At 48.2% G+C, this 25730-nt stretch overlaps 1 protein-coding gene across 2 annotated transcripts in view; it reads left to right on the plus strand.

Moving 5' to 3' along the window:
* Positions 1–3680: 3680 nt before the first annotated feature.
* SSRP1 (structure specific recognition protein 1) overlaps positions 3681–25730 on the plus strand; it is a 146509-nt gene continuing 124459 nt past the window's right edge. For both annotated transcript variants that reach the window (XM_086953348.1, XM_086953349.1), the window contains exons 1-2: positions 3681–3818; positions 23813–23985. In XM_086953348.1, the coding sequence (XP_086809474.1) occupies positions 23932–23985 (54 nt within the window). In that variant the 5' untranslated portion in view covers positions 3681–3818; positions 23813–23931. The remainder of the gene's footprint in view (positions 3819–23812; positions 23986–25730) is intronic.

Below are 25730 nucleotides of genomic sequence, written 5' to 3' on the forward strand. Positions count from 1 at the left end.
AGGCCTTGTAAGGCGTTGATTCCCAGCCGGGAATATCAACAGGCAATTTGAAAGTAGACTTCGATTTTCTCGAAAACATTTTTACACACAAAAAATATATACACAATTATAAACAAAGAAAATACGTACGAGCCGAGCGCAAACCGACAAGATGAAAACAATACAGCGCACACAGGCTTCGTAAACAGTTCGTGACGCCAGATGTACCGACCAGATTTTTGGACCAGATGGAATCAGCTCCTGAGAGCCCCTCTAACCCAGCCGGAACGTAATCACCTCCCTCCTTAGAACGTATTTAAAATGGGTATGGATATATGTATGTACATTTCGTACCTAAGGATGGGGAAAATTGCAATAAACATGCATAGGTTTTCTACAATATCCTATTCACACCAACTAGTCTCGCGGCCACTTAGGCCCAGACTAATCTACCCCGGGGCAGGTCTGATTATATACTCTCACACACTGATCTCCCTCAGTGCTCACTCTGCGCACAATCCAGCGCGCCTACACACATGGGCCTGCAGTCCCAGTGCTCTCATCCACTCACGGTCTGCAATCTGGCAGACCTACACACCCTCTATCTTAGGTGCTCTCATTCACACACGGTCCGCAATCCGGTAGACCTCCACACCGTGTCCCTCCGGTGTTCTCATTCACACACGATCTGCAATCCGGCAGACCTACACACCTTCTGTCTCAGGTGCTCTCATTAACGCCGTGTACCAACGACGATCACTTTCCTATGAACACGTATGGAAGAAGTCTCTCATTATTTACTCAGGATAAAACTACAATAATAGAGATTTGTATGGCTTTCCAAATTGCAATATGTACCTTCTGCTCCTGACATCAAATGTCCCCCTCCTCCCTCATTAGTCAATCATCTCTTACCTGATCGGGATTCGCATCCGCTCATGCAAACAATGTTTGACTAGAAGGCAAGGTTACCCCGATTGAACAAGAATACAAGGCACATGTCGGTTCACTAAGAACTGGGGTGTTTTATTACAATAAAAATAAACACAATACTACACAATGTATATTCTGCAAAGAAAAGTAAAGGTTAGAATGCGCGCTTAATATGGGAAAGGGCGGAGGTCACCTGGTTAATATGAAGTTGGGGTTCGGCAGTCATCTAGGTTCCCTTCTCATCTCTGTGTCTTGGCTCGTCTCGGAATCACACCTCAGCAGTCACGGGTACACGTCTGCACCGCTATGCTCAATCTCCTCTGCTTCCCTCCAAGTCACTGGATCCTTGCTTGCTCTTGACTACCGTCTCTTTCTCTCTCTCTCTCTGTCTCTGTGCGCTCCGCGCTACTTCTCCTTCAGTCTTCCTCAGAAAGAGTCTCGGTTTCAAAATCTTACTCGAACTTCAAAATGGCGACTGTCCGCCTCGGAAATAATTAATGGCATAGATGCTAACGGCTAGCTGCCGCCTACAGACTGACTGACTCACTGCCTAACACTTTCGCTAATATGGAAGCTGTCCCTTCATGGAAAGTTACGGCCAGTAACCTGCCGCCCACCAAATTCTTGTACCTCCCCGTACCAAGGACACGTTCCCAGCCGGCCGGCCTGAAGTTGTGTCTTCGGAGTGGAGAAAAATACAGTCTTTCGATAAGGGCCAGCCTGAACCGGTTCTCTCCAAGCGAACAACACCTCGAAACTAAAACATTACACTTGACCTAGAAAGCCTCTCAAGCTACCAGGCAGAAGGCAAGATGGAGTCTGTCCCGTTTAAGGCCTACAAGGCCCAAAATACGCATAACTCCATAGAAGATATACTAACACTCTTGCAAAAGGACAGATCATCACTAATACTTATATATCTATCCCCTAGCTTAAGTTTATAAGCCCTGATCTAAAGAAAAGGGTACGAAAATGCACTACTGTGTCTCATGGATAGGTCCTACTTATAGTCCTAATCCCTATACTGTAAGGGTAATAGGCTGGAGTCATCTTCCATCATCCTCCCTCTAAAGAGGGTCGAAAAAGTCGGTCATAACAAGTGCACCCTGCCTAGCCTAAGGCAGGGTGCACTATATCCTATATGAAGGCCTGCAGTAGTGGTAACTTACCTATATCATATGCAGTGCATGGGTGGCATAGCACACATGGCTATGTGCCATGTACGACTCTTCATATTTCTCTGCACCAAGATATGAAGCATGCAATGGCAGAGTGCATAGCCTTGGTGAGGGGTACCTGGGGTGGCACTACCAGCGCTGCAGCCCCGTAGGACCCTGTTCAGTACCCATGCCCTAGGTACCAGGGGTGCCATTTATTAGGGACTTACATGGGTAGCTGGAGGGGAGCCAATCATGGTACAATGCTTGGGAAAGAGATCTGGCACTGGGAACCTGGTTAGCAGGGATCCAGTGCACTTACAGTTCGAAATCACATCAGGTAGAACATGGAGGTTAACCATGGAAAAAGAGGCCCTTTCCTACGGGAGCACTTTGGTAATGTACTTTTTGAGACTAAAACATTTTTGCCTTTCAGTATATGTTTTATGTTACAATGAAGAGGTCCCAGCATCCTCTCGAGCAATAAAGTTTGTAAAAACCATGACAAAACAAAAATTGCTGAAAGGCTGGAGACCAGTGCCAAGTACATTGGCTTTGCCAATGCTTGTTATTCATATGAGTATTGGTAATTGATACAATTGCTTGGAGGCAGCAGTTACATTTAAGTTTCTTTCTCAGGGAACAAACAGAAGCAGGAGTAATGATGGCGGTGACACGATGAGGACCCATGGCAGATGAAAATCCTCAAGATTCAGAGTGAGCTCAGTGGCTGTCAGTCTGTCTGTCAGTCGCTGGCGAGGGTGAACCGTTGTTCCATCAGACACCAGCAGATGTCAACAGAAATTCAACATGGAACTGACTTTTGTTACATAGAATTTGAAACTTTATCCTAAAACTAGAAGACAAATTTGAAAATAAAGAGGAAGCAAGATGCAGGTTATAGTATTTGGAGGATTACATTATGACCAGCTAATGTTTAGATGGGAAAAGTAGTTTGTACCAGGAAGGTTTTGATTGGCTGCTGTTTCTTACACTAAAGGAAGAAGCCTAATCCCCTTAGCTTCCTTTTACTTATGTATTTATGCATGTTTACATAGCGCCGACATTACTCAGAGGTTCCACAGCGCTTTACAGTACACTCATTCAATAGAAATTAAAGAGGTTTCTGAAGGACTAATGTTACCAAAAAATAGGTAAAGGAGGTTGATAATTACAAAATAGTAAATCATTACAGAAAAGCAAAAGGTGGAAATATTTTATTATAGAGCGCTGTCGAGGCCGATAAGTCTGTTTTATGTGGGCACCCATGTCGCAGGGAAATCGCAGATTTAAATCCCTGCCCTCTCCCGGTGCACGCAGCATCACAACGAAGCCAGACCTATTGGCTTTGGCCGTGAAGATCTGTCCTCCTACAGCCTGTGTTATTGTTAACCATAGAGCTTTCCTCTTTACCATAGAGTCGTCGCTGCTCCGTACCTGGTGGCCATGATGGGACGGTGAGACATCTGAAGGCCTTGGCCTGTCGCGACCCTCCTGACGTTGTCAGGCACGGGGTTTCAGATGTATTCCCATGTAGCGGTACGCTCTGTTGTGCCTGATTTAGATATGGCCGCCTAAGATAGTTATACACATGCGCAGACCGACGCCTGCGCGGTCTGTGACTTCACCGCACGGCGTCCGCGCGCGTCTTGCGTCACGCTTGTCTGTGCGTGGAGGGTGCGCGGGAAAGAGACCGGTTTCCGGGACAGGCTTGGGGGACCGGGAGCGGCGCGGGAGCCGTGTGGACCGGTGAGTGGGCCCGCGGATGGGGCGGGCGGCAGCGGGGAGAAGGCCATGGAGGAGGGAAGAGGCCCATGGAGCCCGGGGAGGTCCAAGGAGGCTGGGGAGGTCTTTAAACTATTATTTTTATTACCAAAGACTTTTTTTTTTTTTGCATCGGTTGAAAAAGATTTCACAGCCCCTTGTTATATTTTATCCAGATCTTGGACAGGGACCCTCGCAGCGCATACACCTGTGACATGTTCCTATGTCATCCAACCGACCCCTACTGCGTGGGTCATATGTGCATCCAAGTTCCATAACACACCACATATGGGCTACACCTTCAAATCTGGTGCAGCTGTGAGTTGGAGGGGGTGGCAGGTCTGTGCAGGTTTGGCCGTCCTGCTGCGGCTTTCCACTTTTCCTTTCTCATCTAGTAGTAAGTTCCATCTCTAAAGGTTACCCTGAGGCAGCAAACTGCTGTCACAAAAGAAAGAAAATTGGGTTAGTCTGCCACTGTTTATTTTATTTATATATATATATATATATATATATATATATATATATATATATATATATAAAATATAACCGTCTTAGTGGTGCGCTTAATTGAGAGGTGGGCCAATTTCATTTTTTTAAATAAAGACCTGGACCGTAGATACATTGTAATGCATTGTTACAGTGTGATGACTGAGTCTGTCTTGTATATGACATCTTGGTGCAGGTTAGAGTTGATGGAGGGGTAAGATCGCATGGGAGTGGGATACAGCAGACTTCACATGGGTAAGCCCCTTGTGTCCAGGTTGCAGGAGCTCCCTCTTGCCTCTGGTAGCTTCCCCCCCCAAGCTACTAAAGGCTGCATTCTCTACCAGTTCTGCATAGCCAGTTCACTGAGATTGTCGTCTGTGTCCTCTCCTTCTCCAAAAGTGTTGGCGGATGTGCATTGGGCAGTTCAAGTAGCAGAGCATAGCTGTAGTGTACGATCTTTATATGGAACATCGCAGGACATCATCCCTTGCGGAACTGCTGTCTACAGTGGGGTTGGCACTGAATCCAAAAACTGAAATTTTTGTCTAACAGCCTGTTCAGTCTTGCATCACTTCGCTGGCAGCAGAAGATTTAGATTCCCACTTAAGAGTTTGCTAATCAGCAGGATTTAACAATCTAGAACTTTTGCAGCAAAAGCTACTTACTGCCAACAGCAGTGGTTGAAAATGGATCTGACAAGTCCACAGCAGCTCCAAGAGTGCCGGATCCAGGGCAGATTTCAGGGTATCCACATAAAACACATTGAATTGTAGTGAATATAATTGGCAATCGTTTGCACAGTGGTTGGTTGTCCTGAAAGTGTTGCGTGGATAAGGTTCCCTCCTAGATCAACGTTGGGCATCACTAAGTGGACCCAGCAAACTACTGCTCATTTCGAAACTAAAGTTATTTTTTCTTTTACTTTTTGTCACACTTACACAAGTAATTTAAGCTGTTTTTATGGTACAGACCCACCCCAAGGTAGTAACCTAGTCCTGTATATAGCTTGAAAAGTCACTGCATGTAGTGAGATGACTCTTTCCCCCCCCCCCCCCCCCCCCCCAGAGCGGGAGAGCAGCAATGTGTATTACTAATGAAAGAACTGGGGAGTCAGTGGTTACAGAGGAGGTACTGTGAATGCAGCAGGGTAATAAAATGATGGCTACCGGGCTTCAGATTATTTTAGTTTGTTTAACCCAGAAGTTGAGTGAATGTGTTTGGTTTCCTTCCTGACTTGTTGACATGGGGCTGTATACAAACTCAAGCCATTAAGACCTGTTTTAGATACTTGATGTGATAGTGAGTGCTGAAATGGAAGCGTGTTATAGGGTGTGCAGGCTGAGGTAATATAGTTCCAAGAGCTGAGTGATGTGGTTGGGTTATGTCATTTCTTATGGTGTGTTGCAATGTGTAAGACTACCTGTAAGATTGGCATAATGGAGTCTGGAGAGCTTAGTCCTTACAGCCTGTAAAACATTGGGTTATTAGTTGAGGATGAAAGCTCGTCTTAAGTTATAAACATAGTCCTTTACAGGTTGAACCACAAATGTCTCAAAATAAATGTTTCTGGTAAAAATAGCACCAAGAAGGCCCAAACTTCTGGATCATCTTCAGCTTGGTTGGGGGGCAGAGGAGTATACTCCAATGAAAGTCCTGGGGCCCCTCTTGGGGATCAAGACTCACTCCTACAGGGGCTAGCAGCTTGGCTTAAGCAGGTCCAGTTGGTACTGAGCAGTTGCAGGGAAGACACCTGGAAGCTTGTTGTGTCCCTGTAGCTGAAACAGGATGAGATCCTTAATCACTTCTGGGGATCCTGAGTTCAATCAAGTAGGTCCAGTCTTCCTTCTTCAGACATCAGGGCAGTCCTGCTTCTGAGTCTTCCACAGGTCCAGGGGCGTCCTGATAAGAAGCTGTGAAGCTTCCTCATTTATACCTAGTGCCAACTTAGTGTGGGGGGAAATCCCTGCTCTACTCCCAAACTGGTTCTGGTCATTTCTTTCCCAGGGTTTGGTGGCAAATACTAGGGCATGCCTGGTGTCAGCTTTCTTTGTGTATGTTGCATGTGGTGTAATAAGGACAAGGCACAACTCTCAAGCCATCTCGTCAGAAAGACCCACTACCTCGAAAGCCTGGCCCCTAATCTGTTTGCAAACAGATTTGAACGGTTACTGACCAAGTGTTAGTCTATATGCGAGATAGCCATGCTACAGTGACAAAACGACTTTTAGTTTTTTGCTGTCAGTTTGTGGTAAATTTAAACACACATATCCTACTTTTTTAAAACTATGCACCCTGCCCTATGAGCTGTTAGGGTCAACCTTAGTGGTGACTTATAAGTATTAAAGAGGAAGGCTTAGGCCTGTCCGTTAGTTTATTGGGCCAGGTCGAAATGGCAGTTTAAAACTGCATGTTAGGCTTCCTTCCGTGGCAGGCCCGAGGCATGTTTTGCTTTTATTTTCAGGAGGTGGCACAAGGAGTGCTGCAGCTCGCTGGAAACATTTAGTTTACAGTCCCTGGGGACATGTAGTACCACATAAAAGGGAATTCTAAGTAAATTAAACGTACCAAACAAATGTATACAATTTTTTCCATGTTTAAAAGTGAGAGCAGAAAAACATTACCGGTGGTCAGCAGGAGTAAACGGTGCACAGTCATAAAAGCCAACAAAAACGTGTTCAGCAAAGGAAGGCAAAAATCTGTGGTGACCCTTCAGAGAACTTAGTCCAGTACAGTCACTTTGTTGTAAAGTACGTTGGCCTTGTCAGTCATTTGGAAGGTGGTTGCTGAAAAGATCGGGTTTAATTTTAGTCTAGACTTCATTCAGCACCAGAAAGTTTGCTAGCTGCTGTTGTGCTGAGGACAGCCTTTTAAAACCAGCCAAAAATTTGTTTTGATCAGTTGTACACCGTTGACTGGTGACTCCTCACCTTGATGTGCCGGTGTTTCATTGATGTGTGACAGTCAGTAGCTTTGAGAACCAGTAGATCTTTCTATTGTTTGAAGATAATTGCTGAGAGGATAGAACCATTAGATAGGCCTAAGAGATCAATTTATAGTGTCTGATGAACAGCACTTCCTGAGGATTCCTCAGAGACCTGTTTCCATGTTTCCTTTTGCCTTGTGGTAAAATGTGCTGCGAAGTCAAGGGTTGGAGCAGAGAAATGTGATCATGTCTTTCATTTTCACTTCTTCATTGGTGCTCTTCACTTGACACTAAACAACTCTGTTCAGTGGGTTATTTAGTGTTTCACCCTTCCCGTGGGTGAATAGTGTGGTTTTTAGGTCTCGCGACCTATCGATGCGCGCAAGCGCATCGAGCGTAGCGAGAATTCATGTCGGCGAAAACATCTTCAAACCAAAGGGCTTTCAGCCCCGCGGTTTTCATGCAGTGCCCGTGTACATGCACGCGCACTCCTCCCACACCAGCAACTCCCCCCTCCCACACCAGCACCTCCCCTCTCTTTCCACGCAATCACAGCCTCCCCCTCCCACACCAGCACCTCCCCTCTCTTTCCACGCAATCACAGCCTCCCCCTCCCACACCAGCACCTCCCCCCTCCCACACCAGCACCTCCCCTCTCTCTCCACGCAATCACAGCCTCCCCCTCCCACACCAGCACCTCCCCTCTCTCTCCACGCAATCACAGCCTCCCCCTCCCACACCAGCACCTCCCCTCTCTCTCCACGCAATCACAGCCATGCACTTCAGTTCCGCCCTGAGAGCATGGTATGGCAACATTCGTCGTAGCAGAAGGGCAGTGACAGAGCCGGAGACCTCGCAGCTTGGGGCGGTCCGGGGTCCAGCGGGTAGGAGATAGACAGGAAACATCGGACCGGATGTCCATATTTATAGTTCAGGGCTAAAACATCTATGTGCTTTCCTTTCCTTTCCCATCGTCAATATATAGGCATCAACAGATGGTCTATGTACTTTATTTGAATCATCTTAGCCTTGCCGCTGCGCTCATTTTATTTCCTTCCCTATCAAAATATCTTCCTTTCTCTTTTCCCCTCCATATTTCTCTCCCTGGTTCAATTTTTCCTCAGTCTTCCCCACTTTTTCTTCTCTCGTGATGTCTGTTGTTTTCTTCGTCGTGCTCTCCTCCCTCCTTTTCTCCAATCATGTATTTGTTCTTCCGGTATCTCTCAGCCTCCCCGCGCGCCCTCCCTCCCTACCTCCGAACAGCAGGCTTCAGTCACAGAGGGCAGACCTCACTTTCTCACCCATGCACGTTCACAGAACATTCAATTATGGCTTTTTCCCCACAGCCTCACACCTCTTCCCACATACCTAACCCGGGCATCGCCGTCTCCTTCCCTCCCAGCGACTGCAAGAGGCTGGGCGGCGCCACAGCTTCCGGGCGGGAAACCTCAGCGGGGGATCTCGAGGGTGCGAGGGTGGAGGACTGGGAGGGGTGGGTGAGAAGGGCTACAGAGGAAGCTAAAATAAACTGTCCGATAAACACCCGACCCACCATCCCAGACACCATCACCACCCCCAAACTACCACCAACCCACTCCATCAACACCCTACCCCAGTCACCATTACCACACTCTCAGTACTACCAACACACTCCATCAAGACCCCTGCTACTACACCCATAGGGCTGCCGACCCACTCCACCAGCCCACCCCTGCTACCACACCCATGGTGCTACCAACCACTCCACCATCACCATACGAACCCAGCCACCATTGCCACACCCACAGTACCCGCACTCCACCATCACCACCTGAACCCAGCCATCAGAACCAGCCCATCTCAGCCACTAACGCCCACATCAATCACCATCATCACCTCCACCTCGCGATCACAGGCACCATCACAACACAAACCGCCAACCCAGTCACCAGCAGCCCAACCCAGCCACCATAACCACCCAAATCCCAGCAATTCATCCCATCAGTCACCATCATCACTTCCCCATACCACCACAGCCACCGTTCTCCAGCTAATCCACCAACCGTCACCATCATCAACCTAGCCCAGCCACCATCAACCCAACCACCATAACCACCCAAATCCTAACAATTCATCCCATCAGTCACCATAATCACGTCCACATACCACAACAGCCATAGTTCTCCTGCAAATCCACCAACCGTCACCATCATCAACCCAGCCCAGCCACCATCAACCCAACCCAACCACCATAACCACCCCAATCCTAACAATTCATCCCATCAGTCACCATCATCACTTCCCCATACCACAACAGCCATCGTTCTCCTGCAAATCCACCAACCGTCACCATCATCAACCCAGCCCAGCCACCATCAACCCAACCACCCCAATCCTAACAATTCATCCCATCAGTCACCATAATCACTTCCACATACCACAACAGCCATAATTCTCCTGCAAATCCACCAACCGTCACCATCATCAACCCAGCCCAGCCACCATCAACCCAACCACCATAACCACCCCAATCCTAACAATTCATCCCATCAGTCACCATCATCACTTCCCCATACCTCATGTGGCATATGTTGCAAATCCTTAAATATGCAAACAAGCACTGGCGTTGCCAATAGGTCTCGCAGCAGGAAAGTTGGAGCTATTACAATTGCAAATAACAATGCCTTTTATTTTTGTTTTCATTTTAAAAACATAAAGGGCTTTGTCATTTACAAAACCAATAGCTCCAACTTTCCTACTGTGAGACCTATTGGCAACGCCAGTGCTTGTTCCTTGTAGGAAGGTGGATATCGGACTATGGTTGCCCCCAACTTTTTGCTTATGTTTTGCTGGTTTTTGACATAGTTGGCCTGGGATCCTGCTATCCAGGACCCCAGGCTTCCTGCTCTCTCTCTTAAAATGGACTCCATGTACCTTAGGTACATATCTAATTGGTATTGCAGGGTGTGGAATTTATTAAAATATCTATTTGTCCACGGGGCAGGTTGCTTCAAAAATCGACTTGTCTTGTAACAAAATCCACTCGTCCCTTTGGTGCCATGTATTGCGGCGACAATTTATGGCAGCAATCTCATTATATAAGAGCTCTTATATAGCCTCTCTGATTATGCCAGGGCTCATACCATGATAGTGTTTGAATACTAGCAATTCCTTTATGTTGCCATGTTTCGGCAAATCTACATACTGGGACTGAAGGTAGTGGTAAGCAATAGTTTCAGCGTTGGAATGCCCTTTTGAGTCTGTGCAAACCTACTAACCTGCATGTTTAAGGGGTTTCAACAACTCTTCTCTAATCTTGTCCCGTACTGAGAAATGTTGGAAATGTACTCCGATAATGGCAGACACAAACCTTCTTCCAGAGTTAGGAAAAAAGTGGTTGGAGGGAAAATGAACTTGCAAACACTCAGGTTTTCGCATGAGCAAATCTACACATGCACATATTGCTCGTGCTAGAATGCAGTTCACAAATATTTTCTAGGACTACAATTTCTTGTCCTACTTCTGTAAATTCACGAAAACCATATAGCTAAACCTAATGCAAGTACATATACCAAGGGTGCACTTTTGAGACTTTCTTTAATAATTGGGCCCCTAATTTTGTCTTGCCTTAACCGTGACCTTTTGGATTTACTGAAATTCTCTCTCTGTACTGGCTGGCTTCACTGTGAGTGACAGCATTCAGCACTTTCACAAGGAGCATATCGGCACACAACATAGTTTTGTTCAGTGCCAATAACTAATTTGGCAGTGTGTGCTTTTTAAGACCAAAAACAATTTTTGCTTTTGGCAATATTTGTTGTAATGGTGAGGGCCCGGCAGCTCTCACATCAATAAGGTTTTACAAAAACAATGGCAAAACAAGTCACATATTTCTAAAACTAAAACACTGACCAGCAATTTCAGACCTACTAGCTTTGCCAATGCTTGTTTATTTTTATTTTCCATAATCTTATTGATACTGGTTACTCTGATTTTCCAATATGAATATCTTTGGGATATACTAGCATTAATCAACACATTTTACTAAATAATGCTGCCAAGAAATGGTACCTGCAATTTTACAGTAGTTTAGCAAAATGTTTTTTTTCCCTACTTTCATTTAGGAACATTTTATATTGAAAGCTAAGAATCATGAATCTTGCTTTCAAGCTTCTGCAAATATTTGCATCCAATCATAGAGCATTTTGGGAGCATTATGCATAGCCTCTTATATTGCTAAACTTCGAAACTGTGTGTATACACTTTTATACTGGAACCACTGTCATTAGTGTAGTCAGAATTAACATTTATTTAGAGCGTTCACCCTACTAATAAAGGCTTTAAATTAATAAACCATAAATACAAATTTGAACAGCATGCACACACATATTAACTTAACTGCAGGCGGTGCCCTTCCCCTACCTTTAATGTGGTACTGCAAACTGGCATCCAAAGGGTTTGTGCTGCAGGGGGTTGAGCCTACTTGTCCAAAGGACAAAATACACATTAAAACTTGTTGCCCTTGACCCCAAACAATATGTTCTGGGCGTCGGCTATAGGAATTCCACATCCCTGTATTGGGTCACTCTTGTAAGTCCTTGTACAGTGTACCATAGGTACCCAGGGCATAAGTGCACCCAAGGCCTACCTGGGGCTGAAGCATGTATTATGCCACCCCTGGCTGGCCATCCCAAACTGACACAACTGGCTGGTAATACAGCTGGGGCAAGGTGGTGTAAACACCCTTTGCTTTAGATATAGTATACCTATATCTAACCCTAAAATGGACACATATACTCCTATAAGTCACTCCTATGGCAGGCCTTATCAATCCTGAAGGCAGAGTGCTTGGAATTATGTGAGATGGTGCTCTAGCATAAGCTGAGCCTGTCTGCAGCTTTCGGAACCATGTCCTTTAGCTGTTTCCATGATAACGCTATACTATATACTCTTAAGTGCATTATAATCCTCGCGGTTATTGCTAACTTTGGCATAGCATTATCAAAACATGTCGAGTAAGGTGTCATACGAATTGGAATACTACCCCCTCGCCAGTTCTGGCGACGGTGGTAGCATTCCACCCTTTTAGAGGGGCACAACATGTATGTAACTAAGAACCCCGGTTAAAGTTAACCGGAGCCTCAGCATCACAAAATGGATGCTGCCACCACTTTTTTTTTTTTAAAGTAATTTTTATTGTAGACCTACAGTTCACATACCAGTATACACACATTTACAGTTCTGTTCGGGCCATTTAACAACATACTTTAATTTCTTGTTGTACACAGCCTGCATGCCCTCAACCCGGAGGTCGGGCGGCGGCAATTAAACAACCCTCCTTAGTCTGGTTGCTGCTGTTAGGATCATCCTCATCGCATTAAAGAGTGTATGTCTACTTTTCCTTCCTAACCGAAATAAACTTTATGAACTCCCCCTTAAACTATCCCTCAACATTGCTACTTGCCCACCCTCCCCTCCCCCCTCACCATCCGCTCGCAGGGTCTCTTGCTGTGTCTAATCTAGGGTACAATCTTGGGCCATATATTGTCTAGGTGTGTGATGTGCTCGGTGTTTCCGAGGTGCAATTCCTGTCCGTGCTGAGGGTTTCCTCGTCCTCAGTTAGCATGCTATCCCTAAGGGCTTGTACTAGCGCCTCCCAGGCTGCCGCCATATCCAATGCTCTAAGGTCTGGATTCCGACGTGCTAATTTATATCTGTGTGTGCTGTCACAAGTTGCCCACTTGAGGAATTCGTTATACCATCTCCTATGAGTAGGGCTCGTCCTCGCCTTCCACTGTCTTGTTATTTCCCTTTTGGCTATTATCAACCCCATATCAATGAATTTACTTGATTTTTTTTATTTTTGGGCGTGTGGGAACCAGTGCAGAATGCACACCTGAATCAAACTCAATGGTTCTTTCCGTTACTTCGTTCAAGGTTTCCCCTATTGCCTGCCAGTACTCCCGGAGGGCAGGGCAGGACCACAGCATGTGTTCCAGCTCCGCTCACTTCAATGCACACCGGGGGCACGCCGACTCAACTACCCAAAAGTACTTCTTGATTCTGCAAGGGGTCATGTAAGCCCTGTGCAGCACGTAAGGGGTATTTCCGGGGCATATGGGTGTCATATCCCCGCACGCCGCTGAGACCGGTTCCAGCAAAGCCGGAACGTTTGTTGCTCAAGTGTCAGGTCTTGAATGGCGATCCACTGCTGTAGGGCTATATAGGCCATGACGTGCCGTGCCTCTCACCCTGGAGCTCTCAGGGCCCCGGTACACCAGCGCCACCTCCTGCGTGTATATCTGCAGTTGAGCGGCAAGATAATAACGTTCGAAGTCCGGTACCGCGAGCCCCCCCCCCCTCGTCCTTCGGGCGGGTGAGCGTCGCCAACGCCACTCTGCATCTACCTACCCCCCACAGGAACGTAGTCAGCTGAGACTTGAGTTGGCGGAAGAAGGAACTAGGAATCCACATTGGGAGTGTGCGAAAGTAGTATAGTAATCGCGGCAGGGCAACCATTTTCAGCAAGGATATACGGCCAGTGACGGATAGCGGGAGCGTGGCCCAAAAGGCCATGCTGCCTTTCAGCGCTCGCACACAGCGGCCCACGTTTCCCTCTAACATATCCGCAGCCGTGTGGTATATATATACCTCTAAGTACTTAAGACAATTCGGCTCCCAGTTAAGCATAGGCCGGTGGTCAGGGCGATCCGCGTCCCGCCGTAATGGGGACAAGCACGTCTTCGCCCAGTCGACCTTTAGGCCCGATATTTCGCCGAATCGCCCCAGCAGTCTCTCTGCACCCTCCAGCGCTGTCGTATCGTTTTCTAGGAATAACAGCAGGTCTTCGGCATACAGTGAAATAAATTGCTGACCGTCTCTGCTGCCTACTCCCTCGAAGTGTTTTCCAGTCCGGGCCTCGGCCGCAAGTGGCTCAATCGCTAGTGCAAATAGTAGGGGGACAAGGAGCATCCCTGTCGGGTGCCCCTTTCCACCGGGTATTGGTGCGAGACTAGGGGTCCTATCCTCACTCTTGCCACTGCCGCCGTATACAGGACTCGCGTCCAATTAATATACCCTTCCCCCAATCCGAAGCGTTCCATGACCTTGTATAAGTAGTCCCATTCTAGACTATCGAAAGCCTTTTCGATGTCTGCTGATAGGACTAGAGGCGCTCGGTCCTCAGCGTACGGGCCCTCCAACAAGCGCGTGAGTCTCCTGATGTTAATCGTCGTGTTCCGTGTGGGAATGAATCCATTTTGGTCTTTGTGTACTAAGTCGGGCATATGCTGTAGGAGTCTAGCTGCTAAAATAGAACTCAATATTTGGTAGTCAGTGGTCAGCATAGAGAGTGGCCTATAAGATGCATGGCTACAGCTCTCCCTTCCCGGTTTCAGGAGTGGTATTACTAGCGCTTCCCGCATTGATTGGGGTAGGCGACCTGTTACTCTGGCTTCTTTGTATATCGTTTGGAGTTTTGGCGCCAAGACGTCTAGGTACTTACTATAAAATTCTATGGGCAACCCATCTAATCCCGGTGTCTTGTTGCAGGCCATCCTTTTCACCCCTCCCCTGATCTCTCCTAGGTCAATGTCTCTCCCCAGAGCCTTCGCCTGTTCCTCGTCTAACTGGGGCAATTGGAGGCCATCTAAAAATCTCTGTTTCACTCTCCCGATCCCCCGGTTCGCTCTTGTAGAGGCCCTCATAGTACTTCTGAAAGCCGTCCAAGATCTCCGTTTGGGAGTAGTGGATGCGACCCACCTCATCCTCTATGGCTAGTTTTGGGGAGCATCGCTTTGTGGGGTTTGCCAGCCATGCTAGTAATGTTCCGGCTTTGTCCCCCTGTACGTGGGCCCTAAGCATATATGCCCGGTGATCAAAGCCACAAAGTTGTTCCACTTCCACAGCTTTCCTAGCTAAGTTGACCTCCTCTTGGAGTTCGGGATGGCCAGGCCGCACCCTCTCTGCATCCCGCAGCTTGGAATCTGCCTTATTGAGGTCCTCCAGCAGCACCCTCCGCGTGCCCACGTATTTCGTTATGCACTGGCCCCTCATCACCACTTTAAAAGCATCCCATTCCACCGCTCTAGTGGCTGCCGTCCTCTCGTTGTCGGTGAAGTATTGGGTTATCCCTTCCTCCACTGCCGCATGGAACAATGGGTCTTCCAGGGTCTCTGGTCTCAGCTTCCAGGTCGGCACTCGAGGTACCTCGACCGTCCAGGCCAAGTTGACTATTAACGGGTTGTGGTCCGAGATTGTCCTTGTCAGGTACTCAGACCAAGTTATGGCCGGCAACACGACCTGTGAGCATAGTATCGCATCAATTCGGACGTGGAGGTCATGCAGGCTGGAGAAGTGCGAGTAATCGCGTTCAGTTGGGTGTTGTGCGCGCCAGACATCAGTCAAGCCCCACCCCTCCTGCCATTCCAATCTACCATTTGTGAGTTGAGTCGGTGAACAGGGTAGTCCCTCAATGGTGGGTGGGACCTATCCAGTGTTGTGTCCGCTACTGAGTTAAAGTCCTCTCCCATCAGAATCTGGCCCGCCAGGAAGTGTTCTAGTGTCCCCGACAAACCTGTTAAGGTCAGCTGCTCCGTGTTCGGGGCGTATATGCTGCACAGTACTATGTCCCTACCTCTCAACCTGCCTTCTACCACTACGTATCTCCCCTCTGGGTCTATTAGATGTCGTGTCGCCTGAAAGGGAGTGCCCTCCCTTACCCATATCAAAGCGCCCCTAGCATGCGCTGAATAAGTGGTGTGAAAGACCTGACCCCTCCATCTCCTCTGCAGTGCCGCCCCTTCCTGCTTAGTGAGGTTTCTCGCAGCAGCGCAATATGGACCCCCTTCGAATCAAGTGCAGGGCTCGAAAAATGTACTCGCCCACTCGCATTTTCGAGTTGATTTCCTTCAGGGCAAGCCAGTTTTCAGGCCTACTTGACCGGCCTGGCGAGTGAGCTCTGCTGCTGTGCTAATCAGAGTTTAGTGCAGTGCCAGTACGAGGCTCTAGGGGGCAGCAGGGAGAAATATTTGAGAATGTGACTGAAAATGTGCAAAAGCAAAGGTGTTCGTTGGCTGATTGCAATGCGGCTCGGAATACTGAAGCTAAGTTGCAATCAACCAATCAGATGGCGGCTAAGTTGTGCTCTCCTTCATGGATATAAAAGTATAGGCATGTTTACAGGCTTCTCATTGGCTGATTGACAAGCCACGGCGGGATATACAGCTTGAGAAGCACGTAAACTGCATTTGCCAGCCCCTATCTGGTGTTTTCTATCACAGCAAAATATTTATGTTGGCAGCGAACTGGCTGGGCACAGTAGAAATGAAAATACTAGCGTGGTGTACATCAGCCTGGTAAGTAACATCTGAAATCTCAGGGAAGCTGGTGGCATTCTTGGTCTAGCACCTCCTTCTATTGCTTGACTTCTAGCCCACGCCGAAAGATTTCCTGGCTCACATCACCAAAATAACTTGCGCGGCTACTGTAGGCCTCTAGGACGCTGTTCAGCTGCAGTTACGTGCCAACTGTTTTACATACTATTAAGGAACAAAAATGTGCTCCCGTCACCCTTGTACCTGGACTGCGTCTGTTGGGGGTTTGAGGTGTGCCGCCAGAGAGGGGGGGTGTCCAGAGACAAGTAGACAGGACTGCCGATGAGTATGTATACATTTTACCCACTAACTTGCAAGAGGCAGTTTTCAGCGTCGCCTCCGTTTACTTCAGCAAATCTCCTAGGACATGTCATGGGTATTTTCACCGTAGTGCATGCACAATTTGTCTGCAGTGGGGCGTAGCTACTACTGGAGCAGCAGGTGGGGACCCAGAACTCTGAGGGGTCGGTTGAACCTCCCAATGCTGTGTTTTATGCCACCTTTAACACCTTTTTCCTTGCTAGAACCAGAGTCACGGCATACTTGCTAGGTACTGCTTGCATCCATTTTTTAATGATGTAATGCCATGAAATACATTCCGGAAATCGCTATTGTTTTAAAAAAAAACCTTACTTACATATGGCATATACATACATTAGCTTTGACCAAGTAACACTGCCTGTGTAATGTAATTTATTACACTCATTTTGATGTCTAGTTCATTTTGTGAGGCGTGGACCCGCAGTTTGTTTCTTTTTAATTTATTTGTTTGAAGATGCAAGTTGGATTTGACGATAAATTTTAAAGGGTATATAGGGCATATGCTGATGAAGAAACACTGGGCTTTCTTATGAACATTTCTGTAATCACAATGTCATCATTGGCGCTCCTTTCCCTGCTTTGCATCAGCATGCTGCACTCGTCTGTTTATTTTACATTATTTTTTATAATTCTCGCTAGTTCCATCAGACTAGCTCTAGACTGTTGATCAAAATACCGAGGATACCGTACCGGGTGTGTCGTCTGCTATACATGTGTACATAACATACTATAACCAGGCCTGGAGATGTGTTCATTTCAGCTCCATCTTCACAGAGCCATTGGCAACCGGACCCACACTAAGTTGTTGTGGGAGTAGGAGATGACCTCCAAGAACATTTCTGAAAACAAATTGAGACTGAAAATTGCATTTTACAGGATTTTCCTAAATATTCTGGCTGAGAAACATAGCTTTTACAAACAGTTCTGAAGGGGAGTTAATTCAATAATTTAACGTCTGGGCCCACTAACTACGAGCTACATTTTTTCACAGCATTAATTTTTACATGTGTTTATATGAAATGATTATGCGCAATATAATATACTCCAGGCACAGTGGGCAAATATCTTTGCAGCAAGAAACACTACACCATTCTTTTACAGTAAACTCCATTTTAAAAGTAGCCATTAAAATTCCTATTTTAGGAGAATAAACACTTGAGATACTGTGCTGCAACATACTGCCAATCACTGTTCCTGTGTCGGATAAAAACACAACTATTAGCTAGCAAATGCAAGACCCACAGAACTGGCATTATTATATGTTAGGGTGATGAATCATATGCCAGGATAGCTTCTATAGCTGAATAATGTTCATAATTTCTAATGTGAAGAAAGTGGCGTGAGGGTGGTGTTCAGGCCTTCAGGGTTGCTGCTGCTAGTAGTATGCTACTATCCTTCTCAAGTCAAATAATAGACTAACAAGTCCACCATGTCCAGGAACATATTATCCTACAGACTCCTTGGCATGGCATGCCTAGGGCATTGGTCTTAGTTCTTTGACTACGCAACAGGGTTTTCGTCACCCATGGTGTTGACACACTAGTCTCATATGGACTTCAATAGCCACAGATGATGCTACTTCATTGACAATGCTGCAGCATCTCTACTCGTATTATTAATTGGCTACTTGATTGGTCAAAGTATATGCTAACTCCTGCTCTTTTGTTTACTATGTTTTCTTAGTAATGCTATAATATGTATAGATAAAACCAGTTTGTGGGTCGAGTGTATTGCTGGTAGGTCGAGTAGATAATTCTACTCACAAGACCTGCAGGTCTAGTAATATTTTTAAGATTTTTCGAGCCCTGAAGTGGGCATGCAACTTATGTCTCCTTACCATCGTATGAAGCTCCCGCAAGTTCCAGGTTATACACTTCAATACATTTGCATTAGCCATTGTCCCATAGTTCAAGTCGCTTCCTCACATAGAATTCCATTCCCTCGCGGATGGTGGACCTCCCCCCACCCCCCGCCCCCCCCCCCAATTTCCTCTTGACTTTTCAAACTTTTCAACTCCCAGGTGTCCCGGGATCAACAGTTGCCAATTGTGGAAAAAGTCCCCAACAGTATGACCCCTCTTCCCCCCTCCCCCCCAGTACAGGCCCCATCAGTTCCCATCCAAACTTATGCAACCTTTCGAACTGTGTTGCTATTCCACGGTCGTAACCGCAAGTGCCTTAAGGGTGAGTGGAGCGTGGCGTAGATCGGAAGGTAGCTACGCAGGCTCTTCCCCCGCACCCTCCCGTGGACCCCCCATGATTAGCAGCAGGCTTATGAACCAGTTCGTAATCCCCGGTTATAGTACTCTTCAGTTCGGGAGGTTCTCGTTGGCAATTCTGCCCACTACCTGTCAGCTCAGAGTCAAATATTCAGGATCTCCTCCGACGTCTGCGGTGTTACCAACGGGCCCTTGGTTCTGTGTATTCCCGAATGGTCCGATTCCGAGGCTGAGGTGTGTCTCTGTCCGTGCCCTGCTTGGACTGGGAATCGCCGGATCTCGCCAGCGTTTCTACAGCTTGAAGCGCGGCCTTCCGCTCCGCTTCAGTTTGTGATGCCGACCGTGTGCCTTGTCGTCTCTTGCGCAATCTCTGCGATTTCCGTAGGCGCGATGGAGCCCGCTCGCTTTCTTCTCGGAACTTGGCTCCATCAGTGCCCGCCTTATATGTTTCCCACCACACCCATGCATCTGCCGACGTGCTGAAGAAGTGTGTTTTTATCATCGACCACCACCCTGAGCTTAGCTGGGAAAAGCAAGGAGTATGGGATGCCTTCAGTCCGGAGTTCCCTTTTAATCGACAGAAAGGAGGCACGAAGTCGCTGCGTCTCAAAGGTGAAATCAGGGTACAATGTCACTCTGCTGTTCTCCAGTTGAAACGGACCAGTGTCCCGAGCCCTTTGAAGCAGCAGGTCCCTGTCCTTGTAATGCAACAATTTGGCTATGATCGGTCTCGGGGGCAGGCCCGGTTTGGACGGCCCGGACGGGACACGGTGTGCGTGTTCCAGGGTGAAGAAGGGCGAGAGGCCCTCTGGCGCCACCGTAGCCCTGAGCCAGTTGTTGAGGAACTCAACCATGTTGTCCCCTTCTGCCCTTTCAGGCACTCCTACTATGCGAACATTACTGCGTCGACTCCTATTTTCGGCATCCTCAGCCCGTCTTTTTAAGACCTGCATCCGGTCTAGGGCATCTGTTAGTCTACCCCCCATAGTTTTATGAGCAGGAGCCAGTTCCTGTAGGGTATCTTCGACAACCTTGACCCTATCTTTAAGTTTGTCATGGTCCGCTCGTAGGAGGCCCAGTCCTGATACCACCTGCGCTATATCTTACTGCAAAGTGTCTCTTGTTGCCGCTATAGCCTCCAAGATGCGGTCCTGCAACTGCTGCAGCTCCGGTGGTCCTGCAGGATCCCCTTCCACCTCGTCGGAGGCCGTGGCGCCCTCAGTCTTTCCTTTCGTTTTCACCATATTGCCAAGCCGCCTACTCCGTCGAAGTGCTCAGTGCCCTCAGTCGCCAGTCGGGCCCCTCGCTATCCCCCGGTTCTCCTCTCGGGCGCTGGATCACAACTGCAGGGAGCGTCTCGTTCCCAGTTACCCGCCTGTTGGGGCCCCGGGGGCTCCAGCTTCAAGCCCTCCCGCCACTGGGCCACCGCTGGATCTCAGCTCAACCCGTCGATCCGCCTCGTATTTGCGTCCTTCTGCAAACCACCACGGTTCACTCGGGTCAAGACCGACCTAGGGCCTGGTATTGTTCTGGAGTTGCTCTCCGCTCAGCACTTTCATGCAGCCTACCGCAGGGCGGGCCCGCGATCTGCGACTTCGCGCCTCTGCTGCCTCGATCCCCGCTTGGTGCAATGTAAAGACCGGGCCTCTCCGGTTACTGCTGGGCCGACCGTATGGTCTCCCATTCAGCTCCACTGTCTTAAGGGCGGCTGGGGCACTTCTCTAGGAATGCCTACTATCGTCTCGTCCGCCACCGATGGCTCAGGGTTCAGTGCCCCACCCCTCCGTCTCTTTCAGGGGGGGTCGTGAGCCGGCCACCGTCCGGTCTGTCGGCGAGGGCGTGTCGGCCTTGCTGGTCTGCACCACTCCTTAGTTCTCCACAGGCTGCAGGCCTTTACTTCTCCGGGCTCCGCTCCCCTGCATGACTCACCAGCCCGGGCCACTCCGCCATCTTTTCAAGTCCCTGCTCTCAGGCTAGTCGGCTCTGCGGGCAGTAATCTTCTAGTCATAGGCCATCTAGGTCCACCGCTGGGTCACTTGGCCATGTTTGGCGGTGAGATCCGGAGTCGGGTCTTTGGCTCCCTCATGGGGGGAGAACTTCGCTCGCGGCTGATCGGCTCTTATCACACCTCGGCCTCCATCTTGGGAGCCTCTTCGTGGCGAGCTTTTAGTGTCCCTCCGGCGCCAAACCTCTGTTAATCGGCTCCGTTGGCGGTTCCCCGTGTGCCTGTTCTATTCGCCCGTCGGCGACCCGTTTTTCCGGGGCCATCGTGGGTTTTGCCGCTCCGATTTTCAGGATTTCTGTGGGGATCGGGCGCGGAGCTCCGAGCTCACGCCGCCATTCCCTTCAGCGCCCAAGCCATGCCCCCATGGATGCTGGTACCACAGACACGAGTCTGACCTCCTGCAGCTGGGAGTCCTTCCAGCGAGGGAGGCCTGGACAAAGGGTTTCCTACCTTGGGAGTTGCTAGCACCATCCCAGATAGGATTTTGTGTATTGAGGTAGGACAGGCTGAAAGGAATGAGACATGCCTGGGGCACACAAGGTGTCCCTGTGCATACCCCGGTTCAAACCAGTTGCTGAGGCACTCCAGCTCTATCGCGAAACCGGACAAAGGATAGGGGGTGTAACCACCCTTCTTCCTGGTCCCACCCATAGGAGGGACCTAGTCACAGTACAGCCCCCTTCAGCAGAATAAAGGTAGGAGCTGGTCCCATTCCAAATTAGATTATCCTGAATTGAAACTACAAAGAAGAAACTCTGGACTTCGATGTTCTGCTCCACAGAAGACTGAAGAAAATCTCCCTTGTGGCCAATGAGTGACCAGCCTGCACAAGCAGGCACCATCAAGCGCCTTAGCGGTTCACTTTGTCGTCCTTCCTGCCTGGAACCAGACTTCAGAGCCAACGAGATCCGGACTTCCAGACCTCTACATACATCTGCAGCACAGCTGAGATCCGTGGGTGCGACGAGACACGTGGGAGCGACGAGACACGTGGGACCGGTCATCTTGAAGAAACTGCACTTCGCTTTCAGCACGACTTCAGAGGCATCCTCAAGAAAGTGCTTTGGGGATTGAGAAGCCCCAGCCCCGAGCAGCACCTGCACAGAAGATCAGCCCTCCAGCATCCACGAGATCTGCGTGGCACCCTTTTGCTTGATTGTTGCTCGACGCGTTGTCTGGTCACTTGCCGGCTGGCAAGTGACCTCCTAGACGACGATCCACGAAATCTACATCGCTGGTCTGGTTGCTCCAGACTGGCCCTTGCTTCCCTGCAAAGGAGAAGCACCCCAGACCCTCCTGGTCCGCACCAGACGCCTTTTCCACTCACTGCGTGGGTTGCCTTTGCCAAGGCCTGTTAACGCCGAATCCGGAACCAACACCGCCGACGGCGAGAGCCTGCGTGGGACAGCTCGTGCCTCCATCCTGGTCGTCGAAGACACCTCCTGGTCCACGTGGCTGCAGAGTCAAGCGTCCACTCTTCACCTGATCGCGACGACAGCACCTGGTTCTTTCCTGTTTCCACTCCAGTCACTGGCTAGTGACTTTGAACATTGTCCCCTCTGCTTCAGGTCTTCATCTTCCTCGATCCACCCTTGGATCGCTCCGGACATTTTCCTCCTGGTCGCCTGCAGCATCTTTCTTCAAGGCATTATAGACTTCGATGCGGAAACCCGACACACTTTCACACCTATGAACCCGCAGCCCGTGGGTGAGGTAACAGGAGCATTTCGGTGCTCAAGGGTAGATTGACTCTCCTAGTGTCCAGGTATCCAGTCGTTTTAGTCCTAACTAGTCGGAACTGTCTTTTACTTACCCTTTCGTAATTTGTAGTGTCCATTGACTTTGTCTCGCGTGTGAGTTCACACTCTGCACACGCGTCCCGTGGGCCTCCTGCTCCTTACTTAAAGTTAGGGTAGTGTAGTCCCAGCGATCCTACAGCCTCTGGACATCTTCATTTCCCCTATCGATTTTCTTATACCATTTACTTAGTATATGGTTTGTCGTGCCCCTAGGGCATCATTGTAATTTGTGCGACTTACTGTATTTTTCTTAAGAGTCTTGTCATGTGCTTAGACCTCTGATCTCATAAAGAGTTCAGAGGTGTTTGTTAGTTAATAAATATCTTGTTTATTTTCATAACTACCTGTGTGGTGCCCTTTCATTTGGTATTTAAGGGGTTATATGTGGTAAAACAGTTGGCTTCACATGCCAAGAGTTTAGCCTAAGACTGCTTTGTCCATGCTACCATTAGGATAGCTGGTCTATAAGGTTGACTTACAACCAATCACCATAAGGGTTGTTTGGACTGATACAAGGTGATCACTAGAACTAGTGAGCATCATATATCAGGCCAACTTCTCACATTCCTCACAAATTGTTTTCCTCAAAATGGTTGTGAATCCTACATTTAATAGTACAACTTTTAGTTCTGAAATTTAACTTGTGAAATATTCCTGTTCACTTGGGCATTATACCCTAGCTGAAGAACAACTACTGTTCAGTAAAACTGTATGGGCCCATCAAAGTATTTTCCACCCATTGTAGGTGCACGCAGCGGGGGAGTGTTGAGTGAGGGAGGATCGATGTTGGGGGTGTCTCCAGGTAAGATGGGTTAAAAGTATTACTTGAGTAGGATGAGCATTGTCCCACTCAACAATTTCTTTGTATTTGCAGAGCCGAAAACCCTCCAGCTCTTCCCAGGGTGGCGCTTGTGGCCGCCCACCTTTGAGTGTTAAACGCATTCGGCTGCATTTTAACCGGGGTGTGGCTTCACAGAACAATCTACTGAAACCATGGCGGACACACTGGAATTCAACGAAGTCTATCAGGAAGTCAAAGGTTCCATGGTAAGGAAATAGTTTATATCAAGAAGGTGGAATACAGTGGTGTGAATACTGCGGGTTGTGGTTTAACTTATTTGTTATGCGGTTTATCACCTATACTCTCCTCCAGTCATAAAAAGAAGTTTGAGGGACCACAGAAAACAATATTTTTTAAATCAAATTGTTTAATATTATCCTATTTGACAAAGACCTGGCTCCTTCTAGACATCCCTTCATGACTGGAGAAAAAGGAGCGGATTGTTACACCCCATGTTACGAAAACCCCTGTCCACTTTGACCTGGTATGTTATTCACAGCCCTTTGTGCACCTTTTCGACCAATCCTACCACTCGTCTGCTCTTTTAAATTCAGTACCATTATGTGGGTAAAACGTATTTTTTGTTGTCAATAGTGTGCTCTATAAATATGCTGGTTATTTCTTTAACTTGCATCTTATCATGTGATGCAGTACTGCTGAGCCAATCTGAGACGAGGGTGCTTTTCAAATACAAACTCATGTAGAACTGATTCTGCCCCAGCATTGCTGACCTTTCAGGTGTAATGCTGACACATCACTGCCCAGCTCTACTAATCTGTCAGTGACATGACTGAATCTGAACTAGTCCTACCAGTCTTTTAGTAGCAGATCTGGTATATCACTGACACTTACCCACACCTAATCAGTTTGATCAAATGATCCTGACAAGCGACTCTTCCCAAGTCGTGCTAGCCTACTAATTGTAATGCTGACATTGGATAAACTCGCATCCAACTCTGCTCGGGTTTAGGAATGATCCTGACAGGTGACTGCAATGTGGACAAGTTGCCCCATGTGAATTGTGACTGCTTCAGTCAGTTTGGGTTTTTATAGCCAGCAAAATGCTGCCTCCTGAAACGTGTAGTTGCTGTTTTCCTTTGTGTCTGAGCCTGTAATGTTCTGCTGACCTGACTGTTGATTTTGCTTTTAACTTGGAGGGACTTTGGAAGTCTCAGACCCTTTTAATTGAAAAGGAACTTAAAAGTATACTAATTGGGGGCCCCTCCATCCGCAAGCACTGTATGCATAGATCTCATAGGCGTATGACTATACGTGTCCACACTACATTTGTAATCCCTCCCTTACTCTTTCTCATGAGGGATTATTGGCATCTGCATGTCGACCATTCAGCTATAAAACGCTTACATGATTGCTGCTGCTGTACTGTAATGTAAGTTACCACCATGGTACTCCTGGGTCAAGGTGCAAAGCCTCCTCCCCCTGATGGGCAGTGTTCACTAAGGGGAAGCTTCAAAGGCTTGCAGCTTTTGTGAGCTGACCCATCCATTTGCTGCTCCCTGCAACCTGTCCGTTACCGGTTCTGACCCCCATTTTGGAAAGAGTATTGGTGGGAAAACAAAGCTAGGAGGAGTGGCAGGCCCACTTTTTCCAACCCCACCCCTCAGGTGGGGGAGGCAAAGCGAAGCACAACTCTGTCCCCACCATCTTGAAAATGGGGAGGGGGGTGGGGGCGGGGCAACCAGAGTGAGACTTATGCCCCTCTCCCACTGGAGGCTGGCATAATAGGGGGTGTACCCACCCGAAGGAACACATTGATCCCCACCTGTACCTACCTGAAACACCCCTTAATTTAGTATTTAGGGGCAACCCCGAACCTTGCCTCATCAGACAAGCAAGAAGTAGAAGGACCGAAGAGCTGTGCTGAAGGAAGAGGACCACCACTGCCTTTGCCCCAGCCCTGCTGGCCAGTCTGGACCTCGACCTGCAGCCC

The sequence above is a fragment of the Lissotriton vulgaris genome, chromosome 1_2 (genome assembly GCF_964263255.1).
Source record: "Lissotriton vulgaris chromosome 1_2, aLisVul1.2, whole genome shotgun sequence".
Classification (NCBI taxonomy): Eukaryota; Metazoa; Chordata; class Amphibia; order Caudata; family Salamandridae; genus Lissotriton; species Lissotriton vulgaris.